Source organism: Topomyia yanbarensis, chromosome 2 (assembly GCF_030247195.1).
Source record: "Topomyia yanbarensis strain Yona2022 chromosome 2, ASM3024719v1, whole genome shotgun sequence".
NCBI lineage: Eukaryota > Metazoa > Arthropoda > Insecta > Diptera > Culicidae > Topomyia > Topomyia yanbarensis.
The window spans coordinates 33,937,953-33,965,545 of NC_080671.1; the positions used below are offsets into that span (position 1 = coordinate 33,937,953).

The 27,593-nt window shown below is 41.2% G+C and overlaps 2 protein-coding genes across 2 annotated transcripts in view; one reads left to right on the forward strand and one right to left on the reverse strand.

The window, feature by feature from the left end:
* The window catches only part of LOC131682415 (uncharacterized), a 57,828-nt gene extending 35,270 nt beyond the window's left edge, over positions 1-22,558 (forward strand). The window contains exons 6-9 of the mRNA XM_058963862.1: positions 745-3,956; positions 4,018-4,237; positions 4,309-4,390; positions 21,752-22,558. Coding sequence (XP_058819845.1) covers positions 745-3,956; positions 4,018-4,237; positions 4,309-4,390; positions 21,752-21,783 — 3,546 coding nt within the window. The 3' untranslated portion in view covers positions 21,784-22,558. The remainder of the gene's footprint in view (positions 1-744; positions 3,957-4,017; positions 4,238-4,308; positions 4,391-21,751) is intronic.
* On the reverse strand, positions 22,236-24,323 carry LOC131682417 (zinc finger protein OZF-like). The gene is made up of 2 exons (XM_058963865.1): positions 24,163-24,323; positions 22,236-24,105 (listed from the first exon to the last, which is right to left on the reverse strand). Exons 1-2 carry the CDS (start codon positions 24,277-24,279, stop codon positions 22,591-22,593), a joined length of 1,632 nt encoding a protein of 543 aa, XP_058819848.1. The 5' UTR covers positions 24,280-24,323; the 3' UTR covers positions 22,236-22,590.
* Positions 24,324-27,593: the final 3,270 nt, after the last annotated feature.

A 27,593-nucleotide genomic window follows, 5' to 3' on the forward strand; every position in this document is an offset into this window, starting at 1 on the left:
AATCATACAGCGAAATTCACAAGAATTATCTTATGATGTATAGAAAAATAATAAAACTATGTTTTCATAAGATGATTATGAAAAAATAAGACTTTATTGGGTATTGCATATGTTACTCGCTTCAGTTTCATACGAGCATCTTATGATTTACATAAACATAAGAGAAATATATAATTTTGTCTTATGAAAAATCGAAGATGCATTATGGAAAATTAAATCATAGCAAACCGATTTGACGAAATAAATGCCGCTTCATAAGATAATCTTATGATTTACATACGTCCTGCTTGTGGCTAAAAAATATACGAAATACTTATGAAGTTCACTGTATTTTTTGGCTGAGTGTAACAAAACTATGTTTTCATAAGATTAATATGAAAAACATACGACTTTAATGATTACCATAACATTGCATATGCCAGTCGTACGAATTTCATACGAGTATCTTATGATTCTCATAAACATAAGAGAAATGTATAATATTGTCTTATGATAATTCAAAGATACCTTATGGAACATGAAATCATAACAACCCGATTTAACAAAATAAATGTCGTTTCATAAGATAATCTTATGATTTACATACGTGCTACTTGTGGCTAAAAATCATACGATATTCCTATGAAATTCGCTGTATTTTTTGCCTTTTTCGAATTACGAAAACCGCTTTCGTAGCAGCAACTTCCAGTTTTGATATGTTTCATCGTCTTTATAAATTTTATAATAATCTTTTTATTTTTACAGATTTGGACCCATCCCAAGGTGCTCGAAAAGGCATGGGAAACGGCCGTTCAGGAGAAAACAAAGCGCGACGCCCGGTTCCGTCTCACATCGACGCCGGATTCGGATGATGACCGACCGGACGACTACAATGACATCTCTTCCGGTGCTCTATCAGTCACCAACGACTGGTGGCGTCGACATCTGGAGGCGAACGATCTCGAGTCTATGTACCCGAGTAACAAACTGCGGGTCATGTTCGAGATTTTGAAACAGTGTCAGGAGCGGGGCGAAAAGTGCTTGATCTTCTCTGCTTTCGTAGCTGTGCTGAACGTGGTGGAACATTTCATGGCAAAGATACATACCCAACAGAAAGATCCTGCTGCCGATGTGTACGGATACAGCGCGTTTAAAGGGCCCTGGGAACCGGGTATAGATTACTATAGATTGGATGGGAAAACACAAAAGACAATTCGGCACAAGATGATTACTTCCTTTAACGATCCATCGAATAAGCGAACAAAGTGTTTCTTGATTTCAGCGAAAGCTGGTGGCCAAGGAATAAATCTGATTGGAGCTAACCGAGTTATCATTTTGGACACTTCCTGGAATCCTTCCAGTGATCAGCAGAATATTTTCCGAATATTCCGATTGGGTCAGAAACGGAAATGTTTTGTATATAGGTTGCTAGCCATGGGAACGATGGAAGAGAAGGTTTACTCAAGATCAGTTACGAAACAAGCCATGAGCTTCCGCGTGGTCGATGAACAACAGATCGATCGGCACTACAGCTTTTCGGAATTGGCCGAGTTGTATAGTTTATCGAAGGTTGCTGATCAGGTACGAGAAACGCCCATACTACCGGCGGATGATTTACTGGCTTCGTTGCTCAGAAACCATCCGGCTTGTTGTTTTAAGTACCATGAACATGATTCATTGTTGGAGAATAAACCGGAACAGGATTTAAGCGAGGAAGATAAAAAGGAAGCTTGGGCAGCGTATGAACGTGAAATTCAGAACAATGACAAGCCGTCATATTTGGGGAATTTGGGAATGATGCCTAATTTTATGGGGCCTGGGTTTCCAGGTGCGCCTGGTTCAGGTATTGGACCATATCCGCCGATCAACTATCCTGGACTTTCGGGAACCTTAGCCGATATGTATCGCAATGATTTTGGTTATGGATCTAGCATGAATAGACTGATGTATCCATACGGCAGTCAACCATTTCCATTAATCAATGATCCAAGCTATTCGTCAATTATGGGCAAGCAACCGTTTCCGAACTACAATTTGCCTGGATCTTCGGGAGGCCTACCGGATTTTTCATATTCTGCTGCCATGAACGGTCAAGGAGCCCCTGGGACAACTAGTTACAATTCATCTGTGGCATTGCAAAGTCTGCTAGATCTTTACGCGAAATCTATGTCTAGCGGAATGAGTCCTAGTACTGTTACAACAACTACAGCCAATGCCGTTTCCGCAAGTACATCGGCATCGTCGATTGGAGTATCTCCTTACAATGCCCTGAGTTCTTTGAAACAATTTAATGGATTTCCTCCCAGCGCACCTAGTGGTAGTCCTATTCCACATTCATCTCCACAGCTTCCCCCACCAGTGAATTCACAAGCTCCCAGCTCGTCCAGTAATGCTGCCCTAATCAATATGCTCAATGAACAGCCAATGCCGATGTCATCCGCTGCATCGTCTGGTCCCTTTTCCCACCTGAATTCCCCTCTGCCTGCTCCATCGATATCAATACCTCCCAGAAGTACACCCAACCCCACAGTAACAACAATGGCCACACCTTCACCAGTATTAACCTCAACCACAGTGGGCAAACATGTTACTCCAAATACCCCTGTTCAATATTCCGTAGCTCCACAATCGTTAGTAAGACCCAGCGTACCACCACCACCTGTTTCAAAGCCGGGAGAAGCTAACAGTAGCAGCAACAATCCGAAGCCAGTTTCTCTAACAACCACAGTCGTTGCCAGTGACGATGACGATGTTGACGACGACGGAATTCCACGACCCCATATAATCGTCCGAGATCCATCATCCATAAACGCAGGTACCACCAATCCCCAGGACAAGGAAAAAGTCGTCAAGAAGATAAACATGGGTATCGTTTATCCGGAAGAGAAGAAAAAGAACCAGTCCAAAGACATCATGCTAGGTGCAAAAAGTATAACGAATTTAGCAAAACCGACGATAGCTGTCAAGAACGTGGAAAGTATGAAAGCTGCTCCTTCCGTATCTGCTTCCACTGGTAGTTCCAAAATTGCTTCTCCCGTGCACCTAATGCAACGTCCTGGATCATCCACTAGTAAACCAAATCGAACGTCCGCCTTGCATTCGCCACTATCGAATCTCCCCAGACAACCCCCACCTGGAGTACTTCAACCCTTAACACGAGGCCCACTGCCCAGTGTTCCATCGCAGACTAACATCAGTAGGCAACAAACTCCAACGCCTCGACAGCAGGTACCTGTAATCACTAGCGCCAAATCTTTGCAATTGTCCTCAATCAACGCGCAAGCGGCACCTCAAGCCACATTCAGTTCTCAGCAAAGAGTATCCAATCTACCACCCACGTCCAGCTCTTCCACGGTATCCCCCAGCACTAGTTCCACTGGTCTTTCGGCACCACGCGGTTCGATAGCAGCCCAGCAGCTTCGCGAATTGCAGCAACGAATGAATCTTAGTGGTACTACTAGTTCAATCAGCGGCGGTACAAGCCATTTAGTTGTAGCTAAGCCGAAGAAATCTCAGCTGATTAGTAATCATCAACGAGCAGCCGCTGCGTCCAACAAGCAGTCAAACATCCATCCAGTTGGGCTTTATTCTTCGCCTGCTGCGGCATTATTGGCTAACCAGAAACAGCAAAAGGCTGCTGCTGCTGCTGGCTCTCCTGCGACCGCCGCCCGAAGTGGACCTAAAATGACGAAGCAAATTTCTCCATTGTCGGATAGTGTTAGCATAACAAAAATCACCAGCACTGGTCAACGGATTGCTATGAACAACCCGTCTATCAGTTCCATCAGTAACAGTAATCCTTCCCCCTCCACTTCCACCTCCTCAATGAGTCCTGCCCTTCTAAGCAGTAGTTTAGGACGAAAGCAAGATTTGGTAATCACCAAAACCATTCCGGGGGCAGCCACTGTGCGAAAGGTAGTGGCAGGCCCGAATATGATTGTTAAACAGAACCTTACATCGAACGTGAAGCGAGTTATGTAAGTTTAGGAATTAAAATTATTTCACCAGTCGTTGATAGATGGCTAACGTTGCTTACAGGCCAACGGTGTCACCAGCGATGAGATCGACCCCGGCCGGTACAGTGGCAAACGCTAGTGGAGTTCGAAGTTTACCACTCGGCACCAACAGCAGTATAACGGTAAGGAAGCGGAAGGCAGAGCCAACGCTGATAGACAGCCTGAAGGCGAAAAACAATTCCATTACCATCAGCGAAGTGAGGTCTATATATCAACCGCCGCCTCCCAAAAAGCTCAACCAGGTAGATACATCAATTGTAATCATTTCGTGGTTTAGGTTATTTGTAACTATTGGTTATTCTTTGTTTTCAAGGGTCCACCAATTCAACCACAGAAACGATTAGGAAGCGGTATTACAATTACTCCCCGGAAACCGGCAGCCCAGCAGCCACAGCGTAAGAATGCATTCTAAGAAAAGTTTTATATGTTCTTATAGTCCCGTTTTATGGTTTCGTTTTTTATATGTTTATCGTGTTATCACTGTTTAGTTTTTTTTGTTTTACTCAGCTCCGTAATATACTGATATACAATATCATTTTTTTTTGTCGTGTAATATGATTCTTGGTCATGTGTTTGTATCCGCAGTTTCGAAGGTCTTTCGGATTTTTTTTTCGCGAAGAGCCCAACATCTTAGTTCCATTCTTATTTGTTTATTTGTATATTGAACATTCATCTGACATATATTGTCTTAATGAATAAAAAACCAAAGTGTCACGAACAACATGAAAAAGTTCAAGTACCCGTCGATGAAACACTTTAAACGACACATCAAAATCAAATAGATCCGCAAATTCGTTGAACCGCTAGCAATCGAATCGAAGCGATTCATGCTGACATTGCTGTGTATTCCGGGGTTACATGAACAGCAGGTCACAGCGACGAAGGGGTCTCACAGGAGCGTACACATTCAGCTGAGTTAACAAAGCTGAGTAGTCGTGTCGCTCGTGAATAGTTTTGCGGAAAATAATGCTTACCTGCAGTGGCTCCATATTTAGTAAACGGGGGCGGTTCTCGTATGGCGGCAAATTGATTGGGTCACGTTACGGCAGAAACCGCAGAGCTTACCCTACTAATTTACATTGAACACTTTCACGACATCAGAGACGTACCGCAAAAGTACAACAAACATCAGAGCACTCGGGAAATTCAAACTCGTTGTCTACTTGGGATCATTACAGGCTGCTAATGAACTACAACACGATAAGTTGCTGATGGAAAACAACTATAAAGCGTACATCCCACGAAGCTTCGTCTCAGTTTCCGGTGTAGTTACCGGGGTCCCGGCGAACATGTAAATTGAAGAGATTCGGAAAAACATCACAAGCCCATACCCGATCATCAGCATTAACAGATTGCATCGGTTCGGGAACGGCAGAAAAATACCAACTAATCGGATTGGAATCATCTTCCGCGCAAGTCAGCTACCTAGAGACGTCCGAATGTTTTGCTGCATCAACACAGTTCGCCCTTTCATCAACAGACCGGTTCTGTGTCACAACTGTCTAAGATACAACCATCGAACCGAAAACTGCAGATCGAAGAAACGATGAGAAGACGGTACCAACGCGGAAACCATCGAAGTGTATACAGACAAGAAGGAAAAAAATGCAGGTGAATATAACGGAATCGCCCTTTTCAACAAATCCCACGTCACGGACTACGAGAGATGGGCCCAAAAAATAGCAGAGCAACGATCACAAGAAATCAACCAACAGCTAGGTTCTGAAACAATCACGAACAGCAACGGAACGGATAACGTACCCAAATCTTTGGGTACTATACATCGGAGCAACAGCCTCGGTTCGAAGCATAAAGAACGGTCACGGAGCAGAAGCAAACGCAGAGCCGAACAGAATACAAACCGTGAGTAAATGGCAGATACTGTTTTAAAAATATTTCAGATAAACATCCAAAGCTTAGAAAAGCATTAGGAAGAGCTATCGCGAGTGTTGATTGAAGAGAGATATCATATTGCACTTGTGACAGAATGCTGGAACAATCGAAGTACAGAATACCAGGGTTTTTCTCTTTTCTGAAGTCAAGAAGTGATGGATATCCCGAGCAAACGAAAAGCCCATAATACACCCATGCTCATGGGGTTTGGCATGGGTGTTTGAAATTGGTTCAACCAATGAAAATACCATCACCATGGTCCGGTAGATCCCATATAAAATACCATATATTGGTGTATTTATGGGTTATTGAGACCATTTTATGGTGTCTTGATGGTTGTGAATTTTGGCACGGACCATGTTTAAGGTCTTTTCAAGGGGCTATGTGGTATTTGAACCCATGAGTATTTGCTCGGGATTGAGGTGCAGGTATAATAATTAACAAGATCAAGTCCAGAGAATATCCGCTATCCGATTTCTCAAAAATCCAAGCAGTAGGCCGGCACATTGCTCATTCAGATATTCTAGTAATATGTAGCACCGAATATATCTGCTACCGAATTCGAACACGAGGTGAAAAAACTTCTCCACAAAGCAAAGTTGTAATCGGAGGCGATTTCACTACCCTTTACACACGGACAGCAAAGGATCAATACTGCTCGACTTAGTAAACGAGAAAACCTAGTTATCATAAACAACGAACAGGAAGAACAGGTATTCTTCCGGGTGAACCTGAACGGAAGACCCTCGGCCATTGATCTTGTGCTAGTATCCTCATCATTACTGCTAGACGCGACCACAAACATCCTTAAGTACGGAGTTGTCAGTCACACCTCATGGCCCTGGAAACAATCATACAAATAAAACCTCGTCAGAGTTCACAATTTTTCACCAATATGAAAAAAGTCTACGAATGTGTCAAAAATATGGAAGGCAGCAAGATAACCTCTATAGCCGAACTTCAAAAGGAAACCAAAAAACAAGCACACGCCTAAGTTCTGGTGGTTCTTAAAAAGTCGAGCAAGCCTGGAAAGACAAAAAAGCAGCTAGATCACTATTCAACAAAACCGGTGGCATGAAGGAGCTATTGGACTTCAAAAGGAAGGAAACGATTTTCGTCGTTAAGAAGAAGGAATCTTCGAAGGCAAATTACCAGAAATTCGTGACAAGCATCGACCCACAAACGCCCGTTCACATCGTATGAAACAAACTAAAACAGCTAACAGGTCGCAGAAAAAAAGTTGAAAATATCCTGGTCCACGTCGACATCACAGCAGCAAACGAATTTCTCGACCAAAATTTTCAGCCTGAGCCTTGCCAAGAGGACACTCTAGCTCACAGAGTTGACTACGATGTTCTTTCGGTAGAGACAGAGCCACATCACCAAGAAGGTCCAGGGAAGAACAAAAACATCAGCGCCAGGAGCAGATGGAATCTCGTACCAAATACTGAGTATGCTCCAAACAACAGTCAGAGACATCATAATCAGGGACCTGAATTTAATCTGGAGAACCCAAAGAATACCTACGGACCTAAAAACGATCAAGGTTGTCGCAATTCGCAAACCGGGAAAAAATTCTGAACATGTCGACGGCACACAACCGATTTCAATAGTAAGCTGTGCTTTGAAACCGCTAAATTCAGTCATTCTCCAGAAATTTGAAGACGTACTGGAGGAAAACAATGTCATCCCTGGCCTATCTTTCGGTTTCAGAAAGAGAATGTCAACCACCACATACCTCGAGTTCGTTATGAATAGGATCTGTCAGATCAAAAGACAAAATCGAATAGCCGCAGTAGTTTTCGTGGATCTCTCCAACGCTTTCAACTGCGTAAAAATCGATAAACTTGAAGAAACCCTATTGAATCTGAATAGTCCTCCAGAGCTGACAAACTGGTTCGTCACCTTCCTAACAAACAGAAAAATCCAACTTCAGGTGGCTGGTGAAACGCTTACCCGCACCGTCAGTCAAGGTTTACCACAGGGCGATGTTTGTTCACTCACTCTGTTTAACGTCTATACTGCAGTACTTCATAGCTTCAAAGTCGAAGGTGTAATACTTGTACAGTACGCCGACGACTTCGCGATTCTCATCGAAGGTGCTTCCAGAGCGACAATCGTGGCAAGAGCAGAGGCTTTCCTAAGAAAATTCAAACCTGCTATGCAATAACAGGTCGACTCCCACTCAAGTATCGTCGCGAACAGAACGCTGGCAAACAGCTAGCAAAACACTACAACCGAGAATCAGCCGTCAAACAACAACTTGATATCACAATAGATCAGGACCAGGAGCAAGATAATAATCGGTACAGTTTCATCGAACAGATGGCTCTAGATCACACATCGACTCTCCGCACGTTATCTCCTTCACACGCCAGCAAAGCCCAGTGGAATGAAGTACAGATCGAGACCGAATTACCGGGCGGCACCTGGAAAAAGAAATCAACCAATAGCAAAACCTTAAAACAGCTAACTCTCGCTTTAATTCACGGCAAATATACGGGCAAACGTATTACCTATACTGATGCGTCCAAAAACTGGGAGTTCTGCGGAATTGGCACATAGGAGGGATCATCAAACTTCCGCCTCAGCCTAAAACTCGAACACTATGGGTCGCCCTCTAGGGGCAGATCACTTGTGATAAATTTTTAAAAATCATCGAAATTAAATGCGTTTATTTAGATCAAAATAGAAATTCATAAAGTATTTTACGTTGCGTGTAAGATGTCAAAACCCTACAAAAAACTAGCCCTACAATCCACAAAACGTCGAACAAAGTGGATCAGCGTAGGACGTTTGTTGAACAAACTTTTCTGCGAGGGAGTTGCAAAGTTGATGCGAAAATGAAAATTAAATACATTTTTTCTAATTTGATGCAAATTTTTTATACATTCTTAGTGTGATCTGCCCCTAGGTTGCCCTTCAGTATGTATGGCGCTCCGGAATCACCAACGCTGTTATCACGACAGACTCAAAAGCAGGATTGGAGTTCATCCAGTCAAACATAAAGGACCGCTACCGGGACGAGATCATAGAAGGTTTATTATCCATGGCTTCAAAAACTCAAACCATATTGCATTGGATTACGGTACACACCGGAAACGAGATAGCTGACCACTTGGCGAAAGCAGCTCTAGAACAAGACCAAATCTGCAACAACAAAATGCTTGTCCACGGCGTGGTGAATTACTTTCTGCATCTTGGAAATACAAACGCGCAACAGTGGTACCTCAAACAAACTTCAGAAAACGGGAAAGGAATTTTTTTCAGATCCAAAATACGATTCCGGCCAAACCCTGGTACACCGAATTACAGCCTACCAAATTTTTTGCTTCGCAGAAGAACTTGAAACACATTGTCGAATGTGATGACATTTTATACAGCATCCCAACGTATATTGATAATAACAGTATTGAAATAAAGCTACATGACCTGGCGTCACGTACTAGTTTCGCCGCTATAAAGCAACTCATGTCAAAATATGGAGAGGTGGATAGTGTTAAGGAAGATACTTGGAGGAACTTCTTCCCAGGGCTTCACAACATTCGTGTGGTTAAAATGCGTCCGAAAAACCTATTCTGTCTTACTTTTGACCATCCCATACAAATCAGCTCAAGGTATTACATATTCTCAACGGACACTGGTCCCATACCCAAGGCAGATTCCTACGGGCGAATACTGTGATCAGCCACTACACCACGGAAAACCTTGCACAGAGGCTACTAGGGAAACTCCATCTGTTACGATCAAAGCGGGTATAAGTCGTCGTATGCTAAACCACAACCAGTTGCTAAACCAACGACTGCGGACCTGCGGATAGTAACAAACACCAGCTCAACAATGATCGGGTCCAGTACCACCAAACCAACTGCCATTAGCAACAGCGAAGTAACAACGATTACACACAATGCCTCCCAACCAACACTACCAATAATGAATCAAATGCCGATGAAGGATTTACAACAGCGAGCCGTAGGTACAAGAAACAAATAAGAATATCCAACCCGAGCATCATGAATGCAGTACTGATGACGATATGGACGTCAACGAAAACGCGAAAGAAGACGCACCGAATGACCTCCAAGGTGCGGTAGACAACGCCACTAATGTTTCCCCGCCCAGGAATAGGATCTCAACATGCAGCAGCAAGCTGCGTCAACAAGACCCTATGGACAGGAATTTTGAAAGTTGATTTTAATTTTCACATATTGTAAAAATCGTAAAAGACCAGTTGTGCTAACGCATTGAACCGTATCAAATGAACAAGAAGGAAAAAGGGCACCATAAAACAGCATTAGATTCCAGCAACGAGCGTACAAGTGAACATTACAATGATCTTAAGCAAAAAGAGTCTCGAAATTCTGCTGCAATTTTGAAGATGATGTCTAATTGTCGGTTTACTTATGACAAGATATTGTCGTAGTGAAATCTAAAAGCCATTTCGCGGCCCAGAGTGACGCCAAAATACTTAATGTGCTCTACCCCGTGTAAGAGGGCTTCATAATCATACGGCGAGCTTTTTCGGTGGAAGGAAATGATGCTGCATTTTGCGATACTAAAAGTTATTTTTGCACCACATATGCAGCACATTCTGTAGCCCCGAGCAGGCCGAAAGGCGTTAGATGATTTTGAAAATTTTCACGTCATCCGCGTAAAAGAAACGACAGCCCGGTGGAATCAGCGTGGAAACATCGTTTATAGAAAGCGAGAACAGCAATGGACCGAGGTTACTACCTTGTGAAACTCCAGACCGGTTTGAGAAAGATTCTGTTGTCGATACAATTTGATCCTGTACCAAACGGTTTGTCAAGTATGACCTGAACCAAGCCACAGCCATCACTGATATACCGAGTTGTTCCAATTTATTTTAAGGAAAATTCCATGATCCACTCGATCAAATGCCGCCTTTACACCAACCGACATAACCCCACAAAATCAGCCGGATGAACTTCGTTTGACAATTCTCGGTGGTTTGTTTACATGGTAGTTTCGCAAACAAATCGCACTTCTCGCTTTCAGTGACGGACGGACGGAAGGCCCTTCAGAGACAATTTGAGTAGGTAAATTGAATGCAACTCTAAGAGCAGGGTGATCAGCAGCAATATCAATCAAGGGTTCGATGGATAACAACACTGCAGTGACCGATAGAGCCATATCATTTGTGAGAACAAGATCCAACAGACGTTTGTTTCGATTTAATAACGAATTAATTTGGGTTAACCCATGCTAGTACAAACCCATCCAGGAGAGCGCAGCAAGCAACAGGCATATGTGCGCCCAGCGGGTCACCATATGGGGCCATACACTAATTACGCAAGGACATATGGTGGGAGGGGGAGTTTCAAAATATCTTTTAAATTCTTATCTGAGGGGGAAGGAGGGTTTGTCCTTTCTTACGTAATATCATAAAACAAGTTTAAAGAATTAAACCCGTAAGGAAAATATTCTTTTTAATAAGAAAAGTGAACTATTTTCATTTGTACCATATAATCCTTGTATATCAAACAATATGAGTATTTTTTGGGTCTTGGTTGTACATTGTTCTGTTCGGGAACTGGACTCACAATATGTCTTACAAGTTGAGAAGTGTTGATGCCCTTCGTATTGTTAGACCGACTTTGTTCTTTTCAAACGTTCGATTCAAACCCGCAAGGTATCTGGAAAATTTTCTAACAAACGATTGTCAAAGGTATGTAGAATGTAGAATATTTCCAGAGTGTGAACTGCATTTTAATTCAAGAAAATTCGAAGATGGTTAACTCGGAGCTATGTGTATGATAAGCGTCACAGCTGGAACTCAGAGTAAATTCATGCCAGAAGAGATTATGAACTCTTTTAAATTCTACATCACAAGAAAATAGATTCAAAGCAAGTGGAATATAGCAAAGCAGATCAGGTGGACCAAATTGGAGTTACTGAATATCTGATAACAGTCATTCTTTCTACTGGGCGAGATTGGCATGCAATTAAAATTCTGCAGATGATTTAAATTTTGTCATGAGTTTTCTTATAATAATTCTATACATATCGTTTTCGCTATCTTATTATTTGATGAAATAACAATTCGATTTTTTAATTACGATAATCATGATAAGATCTTATGTAGGGGGAGGGGGAGTTCACCAAAATCTTACGAACTCTTATCTGGGGGGAGGGGGAGGTTGAAAAGCTCTAAAAAGCCTTACGTAATTAGTGTACGGCCCCTATGGTGTGTCTTTCCGAAATACGCCACTTAAGATTTGATTGGTTGTAGTCGCCAAATAGAATAGCAGAAGTATGGGAGTTAAATCGTGATATTGTCGAACTCAATGGTTCTATGCGGGGCAAGTATACAATGCCGATAATTAGTGCGTTTTGCGGTATATCAACAACGACCTACAAATGTTTGAGCGTATTGGAGATGGTTACGCGATCAATATAAGCTTTTAGTTTAAGCGATACTGTTACCAAAACGCCCCCGCCGCGAGTGTTACGGCTGTTCAAGAGGGACCGACCATTCCTAATTTGTCTATTTTGGTGCTTAATCAACGTGCATTTTGGTAGTATATCCGGAGGCTCCTTGAAGCAGCGCTGCTAAAATACGAGAAATAATAAGGGAAAGCAGGTTCAAAAACATTATACTTGCCTGGAATAGCAGGCAGAAAGCCCTCTCTGCCATCACCGACTTCAGGACCGGACCGATAATGTAGAATGATGCTAGTGGAGTGCGTACATCCAAAGCTGCAGTAACGGTTATTGGATCCCAACTGCTACGTTGACGAAAGGTGTAGTTATTCCAGCTAAAACGTGGCAACCTTGAAGCATCAAGCGATTGGTCCTTTCAGACAGCTAGTTTAGGCCAGTTGGAATCGTTTGGTGATCAACTAGCAGCGCGCTCAATTGCAATGTTTTTACCGTTTACTAAGCATTTCATTCTGGCCGAAAAGTTGATGAACTTGAGCAGAGAGAGTATCTAAGTCCGATGGTTGAGACTGCTGTGATTTTATAGCATCGTTGATGTAGGAAAAAACACATCGAGCATTCATCTTATTCTTGCATTTGCAGAAAACGAAAACTGTCCTTCCCTGTGCAAACAGATCCCTGTTCGAATGGTCGTTGAAGCCACAGCATTGCTGACTAATGTGAAGGAACGTGTCACAAAATCACAACGTACAGGCTCCTGATCGTTTATTGGCAAGTAGCATTCCACATACTGTTTTTTCTCAATCCTTGCTTTGCTCGAAAACCTGTTCAATTTATCGAAGGTTGGTCAATAGATGTACTACGGGTTGCGTGGAAAGCTCGACAGAAGAAGAATGTGCTGTCAACGTATGACACGACACTGGATTTCCTTCCTCTTCATTCGCATTTCTAAAGTCACATTCGGGTCATTCGTCACCCTGGAAGGCGGCAGCCTTCTCCGCGTATACGTCTGAGCACTCTTTGTTGCACCATGGGTTGGGAGACCGTCCGCAAGTACTCCATTACTTGAGATCTATTTCTGAACACAAAAACATCGTATTTCAAATTATTTATTACAATTCTAAAGGAATCGATTTGCGGAATAATGCTTCTGCAATTCCACTGTAGAACAGTGATCAAAACCGTGGCCTTCTTGGATGAATTAGCCATCGAAGGATACAATCGTTAATACTGAATCACGAATGTTTTTACTTATGGAGGGTCAGAAATATTTAAAGGTATGGGTGGGCGTAGCGTAGTTGGTAAATCGATTGCCTTGTACGCAGTGCACCTGGGTTCGAGTCCCGACCCCGCACTTGGGGTTAGAAATTTTTCATAAGAGATTTTTCTAACCCGAAGAGGCGAATGACCTTATGGTTAAAACCTCTATAATCGAAATAAAAAAAAATATTTCAAAGCTGGGAAACTACGGTCCACAGTATCACAATTTTATTAAGTCAACACTGGTTTTTTTTTCTCTCTGGCTGAAATATGGGAACACTTGGGGTTTTTGATGTCCCAGGATGTGCTGGGAACTGTGCTCTTCCCGTCAGCTGCGACTGATGCCGAATGCAAACTTTGTAGTCCAGTATCTTCACTGCATGGGGTCTTTAAAACATCCAGCCCCATGTGTCAGCAGATCAGCGTAATTCAAACTCTAATCGGAGACAACCCCGTCAATTGTTCCAATGTTTGGACGTACCTAAACCGCAAAAAAAAAACAATATCTCATCACAAGGGGATGCTTGCAGTCGGTTGTACTTGGGCGGTGCGTACACAGCGCCCCACCCCGTAACTCTGGCGAAGTTACTTTGGCCGAACCAGATTTACGTAACTAACTGCCTAAACTCACCTTTTGACGTTTTCACTAGGGCTTGTCTGATTCTACCGTCCGCTCCGCTGTAAACTTCGAGGACGAAACCACGAACCCAGCTCTTCCTTATCGATGTACACCAGATCACCACTCGCTGGTGGAAATGTCTCCGTATGCCACTTTGTCCGCTGATTTATAGACGGCAAGTATTCGGACACCCATCGAGTCCACAGTCTGTCCGCTGACAATTGGGATCGTTTGTAACGGTCACACAAAGCTGCAGCTTGGTTCATCGGCAGTACGACATATTGTACGAAAAATGCGCCAACGCCACAAACGAATTGATTCGGCGGCAGTGCTTCTTCCAGTTCTGGCTCTATTGATCTGTACGTCAGAGGGCGCGATTTGGTAAGAAACTCAGCTTCTGCGAGTACAGTCAGCAGCATATCGTCGTTCATTGTTCTTCTGCTCGAATTTGTCTTACGACCTCTTTGCTGGATGCTTAGAAATTCGTCCCATTGCTCGAAAAAACTGCAACGATTTGCCTTTGCGGTACCCGAAACGGTGTATGGTCACCAAGCTTGAGTCGTCAGACTATGAGCGACCTCAGGGTGTACGGCTCTCGTTGTTAAGTAGGTGAACAAAGAGACGTACCGCTTCTCCGATCTACGGCCAAAGGTGGCGGTAAAAAATCCGCAAAAATCTACGCTGCTATAGCTGAACGGCGACTGATTTAGCGTGATACGCGACACTTGTAGTGGTGCCATTCTACGGTTCTGCTGTCTGCACTTTTTTTTACTTTCCACCAAATGCACGATTTCGCTACCCTTTTCATCCCCGCCAGCAAATGTTGCACACAAAAACATTGCCAGATTTCGTCGACGAAGGTTTCTATCTTGGCATGTGCTACTTGTTGATGGTAATAGTGTTCAAGAAGTTTGTCGGTTACCGGATGTCTTTTCGGCAGGATGGTCAGAAATTTAAGCTCGAATGGCAACGACGATATCCGAGCGGCTCTTCCTTCCATCATGAGCACATTCTGTTGGTCCAGGAAAGGACTCATGTATAGATAGCTATCATTATCTAGCTGATACCACAGGAAATGTCTGCTTGTGTTGATCTCCAGAAATACGCCTCCGCTGCCTAGTACTCCTCTCGAGTCAGCGACGACGTGTTTGTCGGCACGCTCCCCTTCATTTCTTCCCTTTCGTAGTCGTCAGAATCGATCTTCAGAGACTCTTGTTTTCTGTTACAGTTTGACAAAAGTTTAGACATAAGCTACTGTCTGCACTCAAGTCTTCCATCGCAAAAACCACCGACAATCCAGGTTTTGCTCCGTTATTTTGATGTCATGGAAAAGGCATGCTCCACAATTCTTGGTCGTTCGGCGTAATTGTACCTTGCTCTGGCCATTTCTTTTCCGGAAAATACAGGAAACCATGGCCCATCAGTATACATACTGCTTTTTGTTCCACTTGGTCATAGCGTTCGCTATGTTGAGCTGAGAAGGAATCCATCGCCACCCTCTCAGCTATGTTAAGCTGAGGATTTCTCCAATCCGAAAAACGACGAAATGCTTGTACCGTCGATGGTCCGATTGATTTCACGATAGCTCAATCCTCAAATCACGCCAGAAGTACCGCTGCTTTACCTCAAAGGACAACATTTCGACGATGGAACCTGCATGTCAGGCTCCCAACACGAGGAATCGAGAGACGCTTCAGTGGTGCGACCTTCGATCTTGCCATCACTAACGTGAACTGTCTCAATCCGAAAATACGCTGCAGCCCCGTATACGGCTTCGCTGGCATCGACGAAGATGTGAAGTTTAATGCTACTGAAGTCCAAGTTACACCCGCCGCAGAAGTAGTACCGTGGAAGGCGGACATTTTCAACCTTCCGCAAGCCTTGTAATCCACTGATTCTATTTCTAAGTACCATTCTGCAGCTATTTACTGATCCCAATTGCATCCACTACGCCTCTTGGATCAAAAGTTTACCGTCAAAGGTCGAAAATAGACAGCAGTCCTACCAGATCGACTTTTTCGTCTCAGACTCAGTTTCAACTCTTGTGCTAATGACCATTACTTTCGAATTTCGTCTTCTTCTTCTTCTGTCTCTTGTTGCAGCAGTCAATCGACCACCACGGTGTTTTGGCACAGCCAGATACGCTATATCGCCATCAATTTTTGTTTACAGTCCGTCGACTTTCCTCTTTGCGGTTGAACCGTGGCAGTGTGGCTAGATTTCCTTTTGTATTTCTTTGAGAAAATTTATTATGTTTTTGAAAACAACTACATTTTTCGATTCGAATAATTCTTGGATACTACTAAATTTGTCCAGATCATATTTCACTCGTGTTATAAGGTATTTTACGCAGAACAGTATTAGATGTTTAGCATCTTCTATCTCGTCACAGACGTCGCAAATACAGTCGTCCTCTAGTCTCATTCTGTATAGACTATATTTAGAGAAATCGTGCCCTGCAAAAATTCTGTTGAGTGCGCGTATTTCTTTGCTGTTCAGCTTGAACTCTTTATGCCAAGGTTCATTACGTATCGAGTTTTGTAAGGCAAAAAATTTTCAACCTTTTCCGAGCTCCGCTGTGTAGTTTACGTACCACTGTTGTGTACATTGTTCAGCCAGTGCTTTGAAGTAATTGAGCGCGTCATGTATCAAAATCTTATTATCTGCTAGTGTGTCTTTCTTCAACGCATCCTTCGCCAGACTGTCAGCTATATCGTTTCCATGGATATCGACCTGGCCAGGAATCCATTTCAATGTTGTTCGTGTTTTATTCGCCATGCGTAGAATTCTGATTGTTATTTCGTCTCGTTCATTTTCGTCCATTGCCTTATTGATGAATTCTAAACCGGATCGGGAATCCGACATGATCACTGCGTCAGATAACGAGTTTCGTTCGATTAGCTGCAATGCAATGAATGTTGCTTCTATTTCAGCAGACATTATGCACACTGTGTGTTTTAATTTCAATGAAAGTCTCGTGTTGCTTCGTTCGTGATACACATCAATGCCACAAATGTCGCCCTGTTTGGATGCATCCGTGTATATAATTTGTCTCTTGACGTATCTTCCATGGATCATTCCTAAGGCAAGTTGTTTGAGTACCCGCTTTGAAGTTATTTTTTTGTTCCAATCATCATCTTGCATATTAGTGCGGATTTCCACTGTATCAAAGTTTTCCTTCGCTACAACTAGTGCCGACATCATCGTAAAAATATCTTTAGGTTCTAGCAACACTTTTTCTGGATATGAGTATCGTTTATTATTGCTCTTGAATTAGGACTTCTAGTTGTTTCCATACCACCGATTCCTTGAAGCGTTGTTTAACCAAATTATTTCCAACGATGTAGTCTCCGAAATTGCGGAGGTTGTTGGGCAGCTATCGCATGTAGTGTGTTTAAGGGTGTGCTCTTCGTGCAGCCAGTAATTTTTCGTAGGCATTGGTTATTAACAATGTTCAGCGAATTCAAATTGCTCAGACTTGTAGAGCAATAGATTATTGCTCCATACTCTACGACGTTTCGCATCAGGCCATTGTACAGTAGGTTTAACGTTTCGGGGTGTCCTCCGTTCGGAAGTATTTGTCCATGGTTATACCGAGATATTTGTGATGTCGCACTATTTCGATCTTTACGTTATCGATCAGCAGATCTAATTCTTTGTCACTTCTAGCTTGGAAGATGATCGCTTTGGTTTTATTGGGATTAATTGATAAATTTAGTCGTTTTGCTTTCTGCGTAAAATTCATACATGAATGCTTGAGCTCTTTGATTTACTTCCTCGATGTTTTTACCTTTACCAATTACACCGAAATCGTCGGCGATGAAGACTTGCCGTGTATACATTAAATAGCGTCGGGGAGAGTACGTCACCCTGCGGAAGACCATTGCTGGTCGTTCGCCTAAAGTATTCTTGACCACTTGTAGTTGAATTGTTCGGTTTTGGAGAAAGGCGGCGAAGTAATTGATTAAGTCCTGGGAGGTGTTCATGGTAATTAGTATTTCCTCCAATGTATCTGCATGTACCATGTTGAATGCATTAGTTAAATCTACGAATACTGTAGCAGCGACTTTTTTGTTCCGTTTAATCCTGTTGATTTCATTGTACACGAAGTTTAGACAGTCAGTTGTAGATTTTTTCTTTCGGAAACCTTTCGGAAGGATAAATCAGGTAGTAACTTGCATTTTTCTAGTAACGCCTGATAGTATAATAGAACTGCAGCGTTGAGTGTTTTGGTAAGACAGTTAATTATTGGTCTGATTCCGTCAAGGCTTTCCGGATTTTTTCCAGGTTTGGGAACAGCTATTATTTTAATTGTTTTTAGGCTTTTTTGGATCCTGCCTGTTCTCTAGATAGTATTTAGGTTTTCAATACAAGTGTTTTGTGTTTCGCTAGGCAGTCATTTCATTATTTTATATGTAATTCCGTCGGATCCTGGTGCAGAGGGTTTATTTTTTCTAGATAGAAAATTATCCCATATCTCTCTACTAAGAACGTCGCGGTCGGTGGAGTAGCAGAATGGTTCCATGGCTGCCATCTCTTCAATTGGGAAGTTTTTGTTTAAAAATTCCAGCGCCATGGTTTTGTCTTCGTGTACTAGTACATTTTCTTTAACCTGTTTTCGTCCCGTTAAGCGACGAATGTCGTTCCAAATAATTTTTGTTGGAGTTGCCGGATTTATTGTGCTAACGTAGTTGTGAATTTTTTCTCGTGATGCATCGTTCTTCATCTTTCTGAAAACAGCTTCAGCCTTTTTCAAGTTCAATAACTCAGGAATTCCACTTTTTTGTTATATGCCGCCTGCGCGTTTCTTTTCGCTTCCCATGCTTTCTCTATGTTCTCGTTCCACCAGAACTTAGGCACTCGTTTATCTTTTTGTCGAGCGTTCTTGATAATTTTCTGTACCTGTGACCGCAGATCTCCTATAAATTGCACATCGTTTGCATTTAGCTTTTGTATGTTTTCGTCTACTCTCTTATCGTTTGTGAAATAACGTGTTGGTATTTTTTTAGCGTTGCTGATTTGAGTAACCGACTGCCTATACCGTAATCTAACACGTTCATGGTTGTGTCTTGATATAGCGCAGGTGAGATCATTACTAAATCGATTGCGGAGGCCTGTTTGTTTAGATCTACGGGTACAAATGTTACCTGTCCGTTGTTTAGGAGTAATAGGTTAGATTCATTGATGATGTCCCTTACAATGGCACCTTTTAGGTCCGATTTGCGTTTATCCCATGTGTAATGGTGTGAGTTGAAGTCTCCCCCTATAATTATCCGGCGTTTATATTTTATTCTCTCAAAAATTTGTTTTAGATTATGTTTGAGATCGATTGCGTTTATGCTTGGAGAAATATATATATTGATAGGATGATTAGATTTGAACTAACGATTTCCCTGGCTAAACATTGTACTTTGTCAAAGCTCGGTACATCAACTTTTTTAGGTTTAAGCTCTTTTTTAGTGATTATAGCTGCACCACCATATCCGTCTGTTCTTGAGTCTAGATACTCGTACTCCTTTTTGCTCCATGTTTCTGATAACAGCGCTATATCATAACTTTCTTTATTTAATACTCTAGATAGTTCGTCTTTGTTCCTTTCCAGGCTTTGCATGTTGCATTGAAAATTTTTTAGATCAGTTTCCATTAATATTCAGTTCTACTTACTAAAATCTTTACGTTTGTTCTTCATCCATTGTGTCAGACCAGCCTTTGTTTCGCCGGGTGGTTTTCTTTCATCGCACTTCCATAATCTGAATCGAGTTCTGTCCGTTTCCTCTCCGCCTGGTATTGTGGTTGTACCTCCTTTTGCTGTAGTAGTGTTGTTTAGTTGTTGTTCGATGTTTTCTTGTCGTTGTTGTTCAATGTGCTGAGTCCAACGGTCGAAGTCGGTGATACGGTATTTGTTGAACAGCGCTACCCCGTTGTTTTCCTCTTGTTTGTCTTCGGTGTGTTTGACCTTTTTCTTGCTGTTACTGTATACGGTGATTGTTTCAGCGATATTTGTTTCATTCATCGTTCGCTTGTTCTGTTTCTTGTACTGAAATGGATCCTTCGCCTTGTAGTTACCACCGGTCATCGTCGCGTAGTTGCTCGACAGCGGAGGGAATTCGTCAACCTTTTCTAATAATTCATATCGGTTTTGTGTTAGCACTGGGTTCATTTCTCGAGATTCTAAGTATGTCAAGTTTGTCTTAGCCATAATTATTTTGATATTGCGCTGCCTTGTCCATTCTGGGCAAGTCGAGTCCGTCGTTCGATGTTGTGTACCCGTTTTACAGTAGAGGCATTTTTGGGGGTTGTTACAATCGTCGCATTCCGTGTCGTTATGCTGTAGTGAACAGTCAGAGCACCTTTTCCTCGATCTGCACGACTCCGTTTTATGTCTGTAACGTAGGCAATTATGGCAAAGGATGGGCTTATTAAAGAATGGTTGAACCTTGTTAATTCAGCAGTAAAATTTAACTTCTGTTGGTAGTTTGTTGGTACGGAATGTAATGCTGATTCTGTTACTTAGGGTTTTTTGATTATCGACGTAACGGTTAAGTCGGTATACATTGAGAATCGGGACTTTGCACTGCATATTGTCTCTGATTTCTTCCGTAGTCATTTCGACTGGTACACCTGCTACCACTCCTTAACCGACACAAAGCTACGCGGGATATAGAATTTGTAGTTGTTGGGCCCTATTCTCACAGTCACGTCACCTAGTGACTAGAACAAAATTTACTAGACTAGAGAGTCACTAGGTGACGTGACTGTGAGAATAGGGCCCGTTATCTTTCATTGTTCTGTCTCTTTGTAGTTTGTTCGCCACTGCAAACGAACTCACGAATGCCAGCAGCTTTTTCCGACCGAGCGGTCTCATGTTGTTTACGGTATCTTTGTATTCCTTTGTCTTCGATAGTAGTTTCCCCAATGATAGTTTGTTGATCCGTATTTCTCCATTTTTATCGTCTACCAGCTCCGCAATAAGTCTGTACGGTGCAGCATAATTTGCGTGGTATTCGTAGGTTTCGAACGTTTTTCCATCTCCCGGATCCTCTGGTATTCCAATGTTAGGTTGGTCCTTCATCGTAATTTAGGTTAGGTCATACGCCTTCAATAACCTCTCTGCGTAAAAAATGGCGACAATTCCACTTCCAACTAACTAATGCTGATTTCGGTTTTAGATCAGAGTCGCCCTAGGTTCGCTCTAATATTTACAAAATCCATACAAAAGTGACAGCTCAGAGCGAACCTAGAGCGACTTGGTTCTAAAAACGAAATCAACATAAATCTCGTCAAATACACGTGGTGTAAAACAAAACGATGTTATAACCTCCACAGTCTACGGTCAAATGACTTTCGAATTTACATAACCTTCGTATTGACTGAGGAAAATTTTTTATACAGATTATCTCGCACGAAAACATGACATCTGTACTCAAGCAGCGCCTACTTTCATTACGTGTTGTTAATGTTAATGTTGTTATGGATCTCCTATGTCATAAATATTAATAAATGCAGGTAGAAATTCACCGTAACGGGAAACCTGCAAGTGCAACAATCCTGTGTTTAACATGTACAAAACAATTCATTCCAGAAAACGTTCTCGAGGTTGTGGAAATTGAATGAGCTCAAGCTTCACCATCCAGCCAGCCGGTTCCAGAATAAGGCAACGCAACGGTGCAGTTTTGTCAGCTGAGCTAGCTGAGATGTTACCAGTACTCTCACTTTCCTATTAGGATATGTATATGCAGGAACGGTATCCCGAAAGTCCAGTGAGGACAAGTTTGGCAGACATAAATTAAATCGTCGTATTTTAAGGCACCTAATTACAGGAAACCAAATCTATTTTCAAGCTTAACTCTGTACAGTAGGTCGGTCAAACGAGTTTTCCTCTTTGTATATAAGTAAAAGTGCAAAAAGTATTGCTTTTTAGAGCATGAGTAACAGCAAGTCGCACAATAACTGCAAAATTTTGATTTGCCATACTCACCTGCATATTTTAAATGAGGATTCTTATGTTGTTAGGGTATTTGTAATTACGCAGGCTTGTCAATATCTTGTACATAAAACAAATCATCTAAAAACTAGATAACTACACTATTTATTTACTTTTACAATATTTTATGGCGTAGTCAAATAGAGTTCGACTTGGAAACAAGACCACTCTGCTTGTAAGTGACTCAATTAATGTGTAACTGAATCTAGGAAAACATGAACACCTAATATGGTAGTGGTTACTGTAGCAAAATCCAGGTCTAACAAGTGTAAATATTTTAGGAACACTAAAGAATCATCCACTTTTTAAATGGCAATAAAAATTGTGTACATTTGTTAATAGCATTTGTGATGATCCCACACGAGGTACTGATAATAAACATAATTTATCTTGTGATACATAAAACATCCTTTTACTGACTTTGCTTCGAAACCACACTAACTAAAGTGACGTCTCCGATGTTTTCGCAAATAACGATCGTGAACGAAATCTTTGCTGCAAATATCACATCTCGCGTTCCGTTCCGTTCCGTGGCTCTTTTCGTGGATCAACATATTAGGTCGGTTGGAGAACTCACGACCACAGAACCGACAAACGAACGGTTTCACACCGCTATGGGTCAACAGATGTCGCTTATGACCGGACGCATGAGCAAACTGTTTCGAGCAATACTTACACGTGTACGGTTTTTCTCCGGTGTGTACCCTGGAATGTACTTCCAGATAGTTTGGGGTTTTAAATCCAATACGACAAACTGAGCATTCGTACAAAGCTTCCCGTAGTTCTACTGGGTTCGAATGCAGCTTTAGGTGGGTTTGTAGATTACCTTTGCTGAAAAATTCTTTTTGGCAAATGGAACATTCGTATCGTTCGCTTCTGTCGTGAACCTTCTCATGATTTGTTAAAGAACTAGGTTGCATGAATGTTTTCCCACAACGTGTACACTGGTACGGTCCTATAACTTCTCGCTGTATACCATTGTGATGCTTCCGTTCGTGATACCGCAGCATTATTCGTTTTACAAATGATTTGTCACATTGCTGACACTGATAGAGCTGGTCGTTAGAATGACCAGACTTGTGTCGATTGAATGCTTCTAAAGTGGAATATCTGCTGTAACATACGCTGCATTCGAATGGTTTCAACCCGCCAAGGTTTGTCACACGGTCCGGCTCATGAACATACTTGGAGTGTTGCCGTAGTTGCTCTTTTGTGCTGAATTTCTCTCTACATCCACAACACTGGTTAGGGATAAGTTTTCGAACAGTACGAATGCTTCGATCGGCAAAGCGTTCGCGGAAATGCCGGGCCAAGGACGTTTTGTTGGAGTACCGTTTGAAACAAATTTCACATTGAAAAGGTTTAGTTTCATCGCTAGTTTTATTGGAACCATGTTCCATCAATGAATGTTCCTTCAGCAACTCTAAACGGTCAAAGTCCTTTCTACAGCCACAACACCGATGGTCGGTAGGTTGTTCCTCTTCCTGTAAATGAACACCAATGGCAGAGATGCCCATCCTCTTATGGCGATTCAGAGAAGTCTTTTTAAAGTATCGTTTGAAACAAATATCACATTGGTACGGTTTCTTCGAATCATCATTCGTCTTTTCTGGTTCATGTAGCTTCTTTATGTGATCAGCCAAAGCATCGGCCGTTTCAAAATCGGCCCTGCATGCACAGCAAGTGGTAAGTACCGTTGATTCCGAAACATTTTGGATTGTCTCGTTTTCATTATTCGATTCATCGGGAGCAGATTCATCTTCGGTTTCCTGGTGATGTGTTTCAATGGTATCTTTTCCGCCGAAATCCTCCTCAGCATCGCCTTGATTAGTTTTCATTTTTTTCAATTTTTCATCGGAATCTTGACATTGTTTAACTATACTATATGCTATGTGAAGACCCTCAACGCATCGCTCGCAACAATTCTTTGGCAGATGGTCGGACTCTTTAATCTGTGAAGGTGGGTATAATTGCCTTCATATCAAAAATAGGTAATTCAAAGACCTTACCAGAACACCACTACAGGCAGTTATCAGGTTCGCGATTGATATATTCTCCACTTCATAGCTTATTGGAATAAGGTTTCCTTTGGCGTCTTGAATACAAACACGGCACCAATTATCCATTTCGGATGTATCCCGGTTTACTCTTCGTAGCAACGGAGACGAAATCAATCAGCTGTTTTACACGGCAAAAATTTATCACGTGGATGTAAAGTAATTCGCTGTTGAATCCCGCACTAGAGGGTAGAACGGGGCAAGATGAGCGTTGTAATCTCAACGTACATTGTCTGTGTCTCATTTAATTCTCCAAAAATCGCAATGGTTTCTATTTCAACACCTTTTTTATGCTTTTTAGTAAATCTTTAGACTGGGGCACGATGAAGAACAAAAACTGTCTTATTTTGGTAATATGTCGAAAGTCATTTACACACTTAACTTTTTCTGCCGAATCTCAGCTTTTTTCGCATGCCGAAATCTCAACAGCTGAGATCTCAGTAAAAAAAATTACTGATATCTCAGTAAAAGTGACGTTTCATAGCTGAGACTCGTAAAATATTTCACTGAAAATCAGCACACAAATCACACTTCCCGAGTAGAGTCTGATAACAAATTGAGAACTAAACTTGATGTTGTGATGTAGTAGAGAATGATTGCTCAGGTTGCTATCATTTTGGTCGTTTTAACGGTTAAAAGATCAAAATCGAAAGCAGAAAAATTGCACTATGACATCAAACAGAAAACTATTTATGCTATCAGTGAAAGCAAATTGAAAACTCATTGAGATGGTGAAATATTTCATTGATAACAAAATACGTAATCATTTTGATGTTCATCAAAGAAATAGAAACAAACATTTTTTTTACTAAAAATGTAAACACATTAAAATGAGATCAAAATATGATGTTATATCTGAAAAAGTTTAAACTGATATCAAAATAAGATTTCAATTTGATGCTTGATCTCAAAATATGTTGTCTATTTGCTGTAATTTTGATGTTGGACTTTGCTCGGGTTTACTGACATATCGGTTTCTAAATTTACTGACTACACGGCTGTTGGGTAGGGTAACAGGGGTATTTTGGACCGCTTTAGGAAGTCATGAGAAAAAAATCTGAAAAAATACGGTTTGGCTACGTAATCTGGATCATTTCATAGGCTAATATGCACGGCATTATCATTTTTTGGATATTTAGTGTTCTAAATAGTCAAATAAACCTTAATAATTGGGAAAAATGACAAATCGTGAAAGCGCATTTTTCTTATTTTGGACCCCTCAACTTTATTTTGGACCGTAAACAAAGCATATTTTGGACCATCGATTTTCCTTTGTACCATTGCTGTAAACAGATTTTGGACCATCCAAATGTCCACATATCTTACTTTGTATGATGAATTTGTACATGATTGACTAAGAAGTGCTTTTCTGAGAACAAAAAGTGAACTTTTTTTAATGCAGAGTAGATATGCAAAGAGGTGTCAAAGTTAATTGGGAGCAAGGCGATAATATGTTATCCTTTGGAAATTGCTACCATATTTTGGACATACCCAAAATAACAATTTTCATACATCTAATTGCTTTTTTCAACCTAAAATCGATTTCTTATGTGTTTTATAAGCATAATAATGATATTTGCATGATTGAAATGTATACACTTTATAAATAATAACTCTTCGATGTTGGTGACAACAATGCCACCTCCTCCTGATTTTGGACCAGTTCAGCTGAAATGTGAAAATACGATTAAAAATTTTCAATTCAATAGTTCCTATTAAACCATCTGACTCAGAATACAACGGAAGTTGCTTTCTAGCATAATAATTTCAGTGTTACATTAGCAATATTTCGATTTGTTATGAGCTTTAAATGGAAAAATGTACAAATCATCTTCAAGTGGTCCAAAATATGGTACTGGTCCAAAATACCCTCGTTACCCTAATTGCCGAACCGAATTGAGTGTGTAGGGACAGGTTGTTTTTGAATCTTTGAATAACTTGTATAAATAAATACCATTCTAGAAATATTCCAAACTGAATAGTATAACCACAGATAACAGACGTTTAGGCTAGAACAAAATTTCTTCAAAAACGTGTGTAAACTTTCAAATTAATAAACGTTGGAAATCCGTGTTTCACTATTGCCATCTGCGCAACTGTTTGCTACACGTGTTTGACAGCTGCACCCTAACTGCATTGTATCGATCACTGCGCCATCTGCAAACGTTTGCCAAACGTGTTTCAGACGTCTATTTTATTCGTAATTTCAGTAGCGGGTATTTACACACGATTCAAATCGAGCCTAAACGTCTGTTATCTGTGGTATAACACTCGCCATATCGGGAATACTACCACAGACTAACAAACATAACTCTCGAAAATAATGCTTCGCTCACATTAACGGTCATTTTAAATATATTTGTAGTTGGGACTGTGGCCGCTTTTGAAATTATGGCGCCACTGACATATGAACAACCATATGGGGGATAGACCACTAGTGAAAAATTGTTCCCAAACCTGAGAGGTAACCCACCAGCAAATAAGTGTTTGGAACCGTGAATAAAAGGTGAGCTAGTGTTCTGGGAAAATCGCCGGATCGATATTTTTTCAGGGAATTTCCTTATAGTGTTATGTCTGTTAGTCTGTGCTACTACAATCAAATACAAATCTAGAGCTTTTTTTCATTACATCATATCTAACAGAAACGTCAAACGGAGAAAATCGCGTTCAAAAATATCCTTGCAACTGTGGTATAAGGTAATCAATCAATTTTGGACCCCTAGAGGAAGTGAAATTACGTGAACATCAAAAAATATTTGCTTGCCTATGTTTTTTAATGCAATACATGCACGAGTCTGCTCCAAAATTACTGTTCTTGAAAGAAAACTGTCAATGGATGTTTTATGCATTGACATAAACTCGAAAATGACATTTCTTCACAGCCTGAATTTTTCACATTTCGGACCCTTCCATACTAATTTGGACAGTGTTCCAAGCATATTTTAGACACACTGAATGTGACTGAATATATCTTGGAAACAGTGAAGTTTTTTCTACTAAACTGACCTACTGACTCGTTCTCTTTGCAGTATATTTAATGCATGAAAGAAGAACATAAGCAAATCAGTGACTGCCAATCAAAAATGGTACATTAATCTTTCTATGGAAGGCTGACTGCATGAAGTATTTTTTTAGTTCTATCATTTTGAGAAATAGAAAAACTTTCGGTACAATAAGGTTACCGAAGACTTAACAAAGCAGCATTAAATTTTATGCAATAGTTAACAATAATATATTTCGTGTAACAATTCATCTGTAGCAGAATTATGGAGTAACATCCTCAAGTGGATGATAAATCAAGGTTCAAAGTTCGTCAGGAATCTTCTTGTACTAAATATTAATTTTTATTTCTTTTGTTTACGAGGTGGTTTCTTGTTATTCTT

Bases quoted from the DNA above. Each gene is read 5' to 3' on its own strand.
- LOC131682417 (XM_058963865.1), bottom strand. From the start codon at position 24,279: ATGGATAATTGGTGCCGTGTTTGTATTCAAGACGCCAAAGGAAACCTT. The intron at 24,106-24,162 runs GTAAGGTCTTTG...CCACCTTCACAG, and splicing joins CTGCCTGTAGTGGTGTTCTG to ATTAAAGAGTCCGACCATCT.